At 39.2% G+C, this 10,577-nt stretch overlaps 1 protein-coding gene across 10 annotated transcripts in view; it reads left to right on the forward strand.

Annotated features, from left to right (window-relative positions):
• Positions 1-10,577, forward strand: part of LOC109833590 (protein OPAQUE1-like) — a 66,482-nt gene that overhangs the window by 32,077 nt on the left and 23,828 nt on the right. For all 10 annotated transcript variants that reach the window (XR_002245263.1, XM_020401331.1, XM_020401324.1 and 7 more), the window contains 2 exons: positions 480-685; positions 2,521-2,640. Coding sequence is in view for 9 of the 10 variants with exons in the window: in XM_020401331.1 (XP_020256920.1) it covers positions 480-685; positions 2,521-2,640 (326 nt within the window). In the remaining variant the exon portion in view is untranslated. The remainder of the gene's footprint in view (positions 1-479; positions 686-2,520; positions 2,641-10,577) is intronic.

The following is a 10,577-nucleotide window of genomic DNA, read 5'->3' on the forward strand; positions in this document are numbered from 1 at the left end:
CTATATATGTTTCCATCACAACCCCAAACCTTATATCAATTTACCAGGGTATGTAATCTTGTTAATACAATTTATCAGTATTACAAATAAGCTCTAGATTTAATAATTCATAATATATAGAAACCTAAGTACCATCATTATCCATCTAACTTTTCTCCAAAAGAATCCATAACCAAAATTCTGATATTATTCCTGATTAATGACTTCAATATTCGATCTGCAAAGTGCTTGTTTATCATCCACAAGCGAATTATTTCCTTATAACTATGAAATTTTTTGACTTACGTCAATTGCTATATGCTTACTACTATTGGTTTAAGTTTTAGACTTCCTTTTTTACATACTCTTGCTAATGTACAAGCAAATGTACTTCAAGTCTTCCGCAGTTGCGTATGCTTATAAGTTTGTAGAATGATGGATTTGATTAACATAGAATATTTACTTACTTTTACACTAAGATTGTTTCACCTATTTTGCAGGTTATTTGGACCGAAAAATTTATGTTATTAAAAGGCAAGATGTAGCTGTGCTTTTTATTCAAAAGCATGCTCGAAGATGGTTGCTACAGAAGAACTTCATTCATGTTTGTTCAGCAACTTTGGTTATTCAGTCAAGTATCAGGAGCTATGTAACCCGCCAAAGATTCATCAGCTTAATGAAGCATAGGGCTGCCATCAGAATCCAGGTATGTTACAATGCAGAAAATGCAAAAAGAACAAGTTTCTTTGCTATCATGTCCTTTTGTGTTTTTTCAGATATGATATGGTGTATAAATGACAAGTACGTCTCCTTAGCTGTGGTGAAAGTGAGATATAATCCTTTCACAAACTAGTTTTTATGTAAGACTCTAGTACGTATCTGATAGAAAGAAGCTGAAACAATGTATCTACATTTTTATAATTGCTTATGCAAGAATTCTCCTACTTGCTATTTGAAGAATATATTTTCATGAAAGTTACAGAGGAGGATACAGTAGAATTTTTCAATTTTCATAACTGTTTATGCAAACATTTTGATCTTACTATTTAGCGAATACCTTTTTAAGGAAGTATGAGAGCTTTTCTTAAGTAGTGATTGTTTCCAGTTGAGGACCATGATGATTTGGCATAAGTTTAATCATTTTGCTATGGTAATATAAGGTTGCTTTCCTTGGAACTTGTTATGGTGGTGCAGATTCAAAAAAATATTAAACAGTTCTGATAAATGAACATGTAAAAGTTAACATGATTTTAGTGAATTTTAGAAGTTTACCTACTTTTGTTGGGAACATAATGTGATTATCATGTTTATATTACATTACTTCATACCCAATTATTTATAAGTCTGGTTGAACTGCCCATTGGACTTCTTACTGGGACTTTCTCCTGTTCTGTTCTCTTTTAAGCAGCAATTCTTGTGACTTGAGCTTACAACCTCTCAGCTCCATGTTCCTTGGCACTTTTAGGAGCTGATGCCTATTTGGATGTATTCTTTGGATGGAGCATATTGCTTTCTATTTGTTGATGTTCTGACTTTTCTCTTCCTTTGGAAGAGTTTTTGAAGGCTAGTTAGACATTACTGTAGAATGTTTCAATGTGATAGTAGTCTTAGCTCCCTCACCCAACAGGCTTAAATAGGCATATGAGAGACTAAAGCATATCAAAGGTTCACTCTTCATAGAATCTCCACATCGGAACTACAATTCGGTAGATTGCAGGGATATTGGAGTCTCAAGTTCAGTTCCTTCCACAACTCTGGCATTTCTATGATGATAGAGTGAATATTTAACCTTCTCAAGCTTCGTAGTGGTTTATTTCATGACTGTGTTGATGTCTTATTATGAGTAAGTCATAACATGTTCTATTTTGTCTATTAGCACATATGATCAGTAGTAACTAAGCTCAAGGTCATAGACTAAGATCATTCCACATGTGAAACAATGACTTTCTGCTTGTCCATGGAATGAGTATTTTGGGCTTTGTGGGAGGTTCTGTAGTTTCAGTATCTCAGATAACCTTTGTAAATCCTTAGTGACTCCTTGGGCCGTATCTGCATATAACATCTCTTGGAGCCTAACGTCTTCTCCTTGGCCCTCTGATCCTCCCAATTGATGTATACTTGCAGAAAGAAGTGAGAGGACGACTCCTTGTGGGTCAGGATAATGTACCAGTAATCTAGGATTGTCCTGTGCCATCTTCTTGCTGGTTGTTGCTTGACCCATATCATCTAATATGTCAAACCTCTAGAAACACTTAAAAGTCCCACTCATTTACTTGGCTTAACCATTTGAACAATTTCCTTTAAATTAGAATTTGAAAATTAGAAACAAATATAAATCATAACACATTTACTTGCTTACTAAGTGTCCATATTCTTGGCATCTTCCTGTTGTGCATATATTCTTCTTTGAAGCTTCTTGCACTCCACTGTCAACATGAAAATGGTTCAATAACATCATTACTATCTGAGTTCGGTATGAGGTGTAGAATGTTCTTCTGTTAAACTTAGGGGTAACAGTTGATGTTTATTGTGATCATATAGGCATGGTGGAGAATGTGCATAGCAGGCGCCGTATTTGAACGTTACAGACGGGTTACGGTATCTGTTCAATGTGCTTGGAGATGCAAAGCTGCAAAGAAAACGCTTCGTAAGCTTAAAGTGGTATGAATAAATCTCAAATTATTGTGAGGACCTGTCCTTATGAATCTTGCAAAAGATAAGTTGTTCTTTTTTATATTTTTTCCTCCTTGTTAACATATGAAAGTCATATGGCTAGCGTGCGGATTATCATTGCTTGTTGAAACTGTTTCATAATTTGTTCAACATTTTTGGCTTCCCACATCTAAACTCCTTTGAAGGAACTAATGTCCTTGTGAAGGTTTTTACCAACTTGCACATGAGTGTGTGTACGCGTGTGCGCGTGGGCTCACGCAGACACGCACACATACACCAAATGACTTTTTTTTAGTATGACACCTAAAGTATATGGTCCTTGTAGCTGCAGATGCTACCAGTTGCCGATTTTTCTTGCGTTAGATCTACATGTTTTAATGTATCAGTCATACCCAGTGGGTAAGAATCCTAGGAATCAACGATAGTAATTAGTATCATAGTAATACGTGAATTTTGATTAGATTATTAACCATCATTTTTTATGTCTTTTGAATTTGATTTCTGTTCTTGCTTCTTTGTCACGATTATAATGATTATATATTACCAGGTTTGTACAAACAAGCTTATTTTTCTTGTATATGCTTGTATTCTAGGTGTTCTAGCCGACAATATATCCTTGCTACGAAGAACTGGTCTATGTAAAGAGCCACTGTAAGGTCAATATCTGTGAGCAAGAAGTTTGCTGAAATGAATGAGAGGACATTGTGGATTGAATCATGTGATGCTAGGTAGCATGGATACGGGTGCGGACAAGGATACGGACACGGGACATGACAAATTTGTAAAATGCAGGATACGGGGACACGACCACACATACATATACATATTTATACGATTTGATTAAGCGGTCGGTCCAGGAGCGAGTATTGATTAATCGCATTACGCGCCGATTAATCGGATTATGCAGAATTAAGCGGAATTCAATTTTTTAACATACAAATATTATTTATCATATATAACACTTATATATTCATGGAAACATAGGAAAATACCACAAAAGAGATGAGGAAAAATGCATCTGGACAATCAATAAGTAGTAAACTACTTCAAAGTGCAAACCATACATAAGAAATAAGTGGGTACACAAGTCTAAGTCGTCAAAATGCTAAACACTTAAGCAGTTAAACCAAAAGTTTTTAAACTAAAAAGTAAAAACTAAAAGAGTAAAATCAAGTTCTACTCTTCCTCATCATCCTCATAGCGATCTTTATCATCCATCTCTTCTTCGGGGGAAACCTCAAAATCATCCATCTATTCTTCGAAAGGAACCTTAAGATCAGAATAAGCGAAAACCTGTGGCAATTGGTGAGAATAGATTGGCCAAAATCGGAAATCAACAGTTTTTTGTGTTATACTGACTTGAGGGAGAACGAAGGAACTAGGTTTTTTAATTTTTACGCTGAATTGAATTGTTATTTTTTGTTGGGAGGGGGGGGGGGGGGGGGCGGCCTTGCCATTGTATAAGTTGAAACAGGTTGGGCACAGTTTTATGTTGAGAAAATTCACCGGCATAAGCTTATTTATTCAGGCCTAGAACTTTAAATTGCTGCTTTATGTGTTTTGTTTGCACAAAGTAGCAATTTAGGTCTTTTCCAATTGTTTCTAGGACGAGAATGGCTACACGGATGATTAATCATCCTCATGAACCGATTTTTAGAACCTTGCATACATACATATGTCTATGTGTGTGTGACAATGTGTAGATCAAATTTTGAATTAAAATTCCTATAACATTTGTATGTTTCTTTCTATTATCTATAACAATTAAGAATCAAGTTAAATCAAACTAAGAATAAGGCTTAACAACAAAAATTTAGTTTTGATCATATGGGATAATACGATGGGTATTTTTCAAATATTTAAGTAATGGGTTTTAGTTTTCGGTTTCAAAAACTGATTGGTGCCCAATATTACCAAAGAAACTATTTTAGGGTATAATAAGAAAATTGGGTTTTGCTTTTAATCACTTGTGTCCATAGCGTGTCTGCGGAGAATCCGTGACTGACACAACACGACACCCAAAACACCGTGTCTGTGTAACCTAGATGTGATGTTTTAAGGATGTTCACTTGACTTCCATTTTGTTGGTTAAATATAATAAAGGAATAGAAGAAAATAGATAAAAACCCTAATCTTATTGTTGAGATAACTTAGGCTTATATAGGTCCCTACAAACACAACTTACAAATAACCCTCTAAATATATTAATATGTCACCACTCCTCAAGATGGACGAAAGATATCCACTAAGCCCATCTTGTCACATCCTTTAATCATATCTACCGAGCTAAGTCCCTTAGTCAGACAATCTGTTGTCTGGTCGTTAGTTGGAACATGACTTAACTCTAGTAGTCCACTGTTCAACTTCTCTTTGATTAAGAACCTATCGATCTTGATGTGTTTGGTTCTATCATGCTATACTGGGTTGTTGGCGATACTGTATCATGCTATACTGGGTTGTTGGCGATACTGATGACTGGTTTGTTATCACACTACAGCTTCATCTTTGCTCATTGATCCAGCTTCAGCTCCACCAGCATACTCTTCAACCACAATAACTCCGCAACTCCCAAAGCCATAGCTCTATACTTTGCTTCAGCTGTCGATCTCATCACCACTGACTGCTTCTTGCTCTTCCACGAGACCAAGTTGCCTCCTATAAAGATGCAGTATACTGAGGTGGACCTCCTGTTATCAGCACAGCTAGCCCAATCAGAGTCACAGTAACCCTCAATGCTCACATGTTCATTCTTCCTGAATATCAGCCCTTTTTCGGGGGTATTTTTTAAATATCTCAGAATCTGGTATATTATGTTCATATGATCCTTCATCGGATCATGCATGTAGCGACTCACCACGCTCACTATAAAAGAGATATCGGGACGTGTGTGACTTAAATAGATCAATCTGCCCACCAGCCTCTGGTATCTGTCACGATCAACTGGTTCTCTAGTCTCAGTACCCAGTTTGAACTTCTGGTCGATCGGTGTAGTTACAGGTTTGCATCCTAACATCCCTGTCTCTTTAAGAAGATCCAATGCATACTTCTTTTAGGATAGGACAATCCCCTCCGCTTCTCGAGCTATCTCTATTCTAAGAAAGTATCAAAGCAAACCAAGATCTTTCACCTCGAATTCCTTACCAAGTCTCACTTTGAATTGGGCAATCTCCTTCTCATCAGCCCCTGTAATAATCATATCATCCACATATACTGTAAGCATGGTAATGTGACCACTCCGTCGAAAAAATACGGTATGATCGGCGTTAATCTGTTGGTACCTCATACCTACCATAGCCCTCCTGAATTTGTCGAATCAAGCACAGGGAGACTGTTTCAGCCTATAGAGAGACTTTTTTAATCTGCAGACCTTGCTCACTGTTTGATATGTGTCGAATTCTGGTGGTATTTTCATGTACACCTCTTCCACTAGATCTCCATGAAGAAATACATTCTTCACATCTAGTTGGTGTAGCTTCCATCCATCATTTACTGCCAGAGAGATCAAGATCCTAATAGTGCTCATCTTTGTCACCGGTGCAAAGGTCTCATCATAGTTGATGTCATATGTCTGACTGTATCATTTTGCCACCAGATGAGCCTTGTAGCGTTCAACCTGTCCATCTGGATTCTGCTTCACAGTGAAGATCCACTTGCATCCAACTGTTCTTTTTTCTTCTGATAGTTTTACTAACTCCCAAGTACGATTCTTCTCAAGAGCCTCTAGCTCCTCGTGCATAGCCGATTTCCACTTTGGGTCCTTAGCAACCTGTCAGTTGTTAGGTACAGTAACAGAGTCTAATGATGCAATGAATGCTTCGTGTGTAGGGTGGATATTAGAATATGATACAAACTGGGTAAGATCCCAACCATATCTATCGGGAGGATTTCTCACGTTACTGCGAGTAGTCCTCCGTACTGGCATTGGTGTAGGAGTAAGGAGAGAAATGATATCACCTTGAGAGGAATCTGGTGGTGGTGTAGGTGTCTCAGGAGTCGGAGCAAGCGTTGACAAGGAACTTGGCACCAGTGGTATTATAGGTACTGTTCTCATAATTTGCTTCTCCTTTCTACTATAGGTAAGTAGCTCTCCCTAAGCTGTGGGCCTAATACCTCTTGTCTCATTCTCCTCTTCTTCATTCTCCTGCCCTTTAACCAATTCTCCCTCCTAAGGAATCGATACAGAAATTAATTTCTTCATATTGTTCACCAACCTCTCACCATTCTCTCCCTTTCGTCTCATACTTCCAATATCGAGCGAGTTACCAACAAATGAAGTTATTTTTCGGGTGTAATTTGACTCAAGTTTTCGAAAGTACACATCCATGCTCACAAACAGCCTCTTCTCCATCGGGCTCCAGCAAAATCCTTTTTGAGTAACAGAATATCCCACGAAGATGCACTTCACCGCTCTAGGGGCAAGCTTCCTAACGAATGGTTTGTTGTCCTTTACAAAGCACACACAGCCAAACACCTTGAGTGGAAGAAGCCCACCATTATCTTCCTTCAACGTCTCACACGGAGACTTTCAATCCAGTACTCTCGAGGGTATTAAATGCCTTGTTGATCAGCGTTGTTGCGGTCAATACTGTTTGCCTCCATAATGTTTCAGGGACATTCATGGAGATCATCATACTTCTAGCAACCTCTAAAAGATGTTTGTTCTTTCTTTTCGTTATCCCATTCTGAGCTGGTGTGTATGGACATGTAGTCTGGTGCTGTATTCCCTGAGCTGACAAGTATTCTTTAAGCGTTCTGTTAGTATATTCCGTCTCATTATCAGACCTTAATACCTTCACCACTGCTCCGTATTGAGTCTGAACATACCTATGAAAGTTTTGGAACATTATCAGACCTTAATACCTTCACCACTGCTCCGTATTGAGTCTGAACATACCTATGAAAGTTTTGGAAGCAACCAAACACTTCACTCTTATTTGCTCCGTATTGAGTCTGAACATACCTATGAAAGTTTTGGAAGCAACCAAACACTTCACTCTTATTTTTCGTCAAGTATAACCAAGTAACGCGAGAGAAGCAATCAATGAAGATAACAAAATACTTGTATCCATTTATAAAACTTGTGGAACAAGGCCCCCAAATATCTGAATGTATCGGTCAAATACATGAGAACTCCTATGACCAGAATTAACATAAGAGCTTTAGTAAGCTTTCCAAACTCTCATGAATCGCACGCAATTTTCTGTTTATTCGCTTTCTCGAATAAAGATGGATACAACCTACTTAAAACACTAAAAGATGAGTGTCCCAAACGCTGGTGATGAAGCATCAACTCACTCTCAGCACTCATCTCAGATCCTACTCCTGTTTTCTCTATGATTGATACCAACGCTGAATCCAGTCCTTCACGATCCAAGTACCACAATCCACTACTCTATGTGCCAGTCCTAAGTCGTCGTCTTGTCCTCTTCTCCTGGAAGATCACATTGGGAATGTCAAAAGAAATAATGTATTTTAGTTAGAGTATGATAGCACTAATGGACAAAAGATTGTCTGAAAAAGAAGGAGCATGTAAAATATTGGACAAAGTTACAGAACCTGTACAATTGATTATATCCTTACTAACCACTGGCTGAATACTATCAGCCGATGCTAGATGAGTATATGATGAGAATTCATTAGTATTGCCTGTCACATGTCGTACCGGAATCGACTATCCATTCTGATGATCTATCGGTAGACATAGAAGCAAGAGCATGTATGTTATCAATACCTTTGGTTGGATGAGCATAAGTAGCAGTGTTGCCTCTGGCGAAGAATGAAGTGGATGCCTCTTCAGTCCCACTCCTCCTGTCTCCATCTCCTGCTACTATCTGTTTTTTCCTGAGTATCTCCAGGAGAGCATGATCCTCCTCAGTAAAGACCACATCAGCTGCTTCCTCTCCCTCTGCGATCATTAGATTCGCCCGGTTGTCTGCTCCTCTTCCACCTCGTCGACCCCCACGACCTCCGAACTGTCCATGACCACCTGAATCTCCTTCCTTGGGTGGCTTGGTGCAAGCATGCATTAAATGACCCACTTCACTGCAGTTATAGCACTGCCGAATCTCCCCCTTGGATTCAGAGTTAGAGGCTGTCAGTGCTGACTTCACCACAGAAAATCCACCTGTCCCCACCTGCAGTCTAATGCGAGTCTCCTCCTGGATCATGGCCGAGACTACCTCCTTAAGTGTGGGAACCTTTGGCTGAGCTAGCAGCAATGCAGTCCTCTGATTTAACTCCGATGCTAGCCCCTTGAGGAACACCATAGTCCTTTCCTGTAGAAAAACCTCTCATTCCTTACACTCCGGGTCCTTACAGCTCGTCCAAGGTGAGAAGTGATCATAATCTATCCACAGGCGCTCCAGCTCTGTGGCATATCCCTGGACAGTCCTCTCTCCCTGAACTGTGGCGTCAATTTCTCCATTGATCTGGAACACCTTCAGGTTATTTCCCACACCATCATAGGTTCTCTTCAACTTCTCCCAGACATCCATCACCTTCCCAATGCCATCTACTGTGGCAGCGATCGACTGGACCAATGAGTTGAGGAGCCAGATGTACATCAACATATGAGTGAACTTCCACTCATCTCTTCCAGCTGAGCCTTCAGCCGGCTCTGTTGTCTCTCCTGTCAAGTACCCCTTCAGGTTCCTCCCTGCAAGGGTGTATCTTACCCGTCGTGTCCAAATTAGGTAAGTAGCTGGTCCATCAACCTTCAGATCGATGGGTGGAAGCTCTAAATTTTTTGGTGGCCTTGTCGCACTCCCACCAGCCGATAACTTCATCAGCTGCATCAAAGTTGAGACCTCCGCGGGCACTGTTTTTAAAAACCTCCGCCTAGTCCGCTTAGACGTTCGCCTAGGCCTAGGCAGTACGTAGGCCGCCTAACTAGCGCCTAGCGCCTAGGCGGTATTTAGGCTGCCCACCTAGATTTTACGAGCGTTTAGGGGAACATTGTCTGCTTACGTGAATTGTACCCTGTAGGTCTTGGTTGTGATTTTATGTGTTGTAACCTACACGTCCTCCAAACTCCATTAACCTCCAAATATGAACACCTCAACTACCTCCTTCGACCTTCAACAAAACATCATCGACCACCACTTAAATGAAGAAAGAAATCCGTCTAGACATCGGTCCGGCATCTAAGCTTTTTGTAACATTGACATTCACTATCAATTATTGTAATTAAAAATAAAAAAAATATCTTAGGCTCTAGCCTTGTTAATTATTATTTTGACTATTTAGTATCTAAGTATGCATGATTTATTGTGGAACTAAAATTGCTATCTTTTTTAAAAATTTATATGAATTTAATACATATTGTAATTTGAGTTGAGATGAACTTATAATTTGAGTTGAGAAGTATAAACATACAAAGAGCTATTGTAATTGGTAAACCAAGCAATTTAGTTAATAGTGTTGGTATTTTAGTATTTATGCATCTTTGATTGAGTATATATATATTTATCTTCAAGTTTAAAAAAAAAAAAAAAAAAAAAAAAGCCCAGAAACCGCTTAGGCGTCCGCCTAGGCGACTAAGCGCTGGGCGCCAAGTCCGACGCCTAGAAGCGCCCAGCGTTTAATGTAACATTGTCCGCGGGGTTCAACTTCTTGATGATCTCCTCCATCGATCAAGCTTTAGATCAAACACCTGTTCTCCTTCGTACCTTCGAACCCTCGTTGTGTGCAGTGAAAATTTCGGCAGCATTTCTGCTACACAATAAGAGTAAGAGCTCAACTAAATCCTTGTTTCTCAAAGAAAACAAGAATCGAAAGTGATATATCTCAACAACGTGAGATATACACCCTTCCTCTCATTAGTTCTAGGACTGACATGTCGAGGGAATCGAACAAGCTACACATCCTCTCATCAGTTCTATGACTGATATGTCGAGGGTATCCAACAAGCTACAAATCATCGGGCT

Source organism: Asparagus officinalis, chromosome 3 (genome assembly GCF_001876935.1).
Source record: "Asparagus officinalis chromosome 3, Aspof.V1, whole genome shotgun sequence".
Classification (NCBI taxonomy): Eukaryota; Viridiplantae; Streptophyta; class Magnoliopsida; order Asparagales; family Asparagaceae; genus Asparagus; species Asparagus officinalis.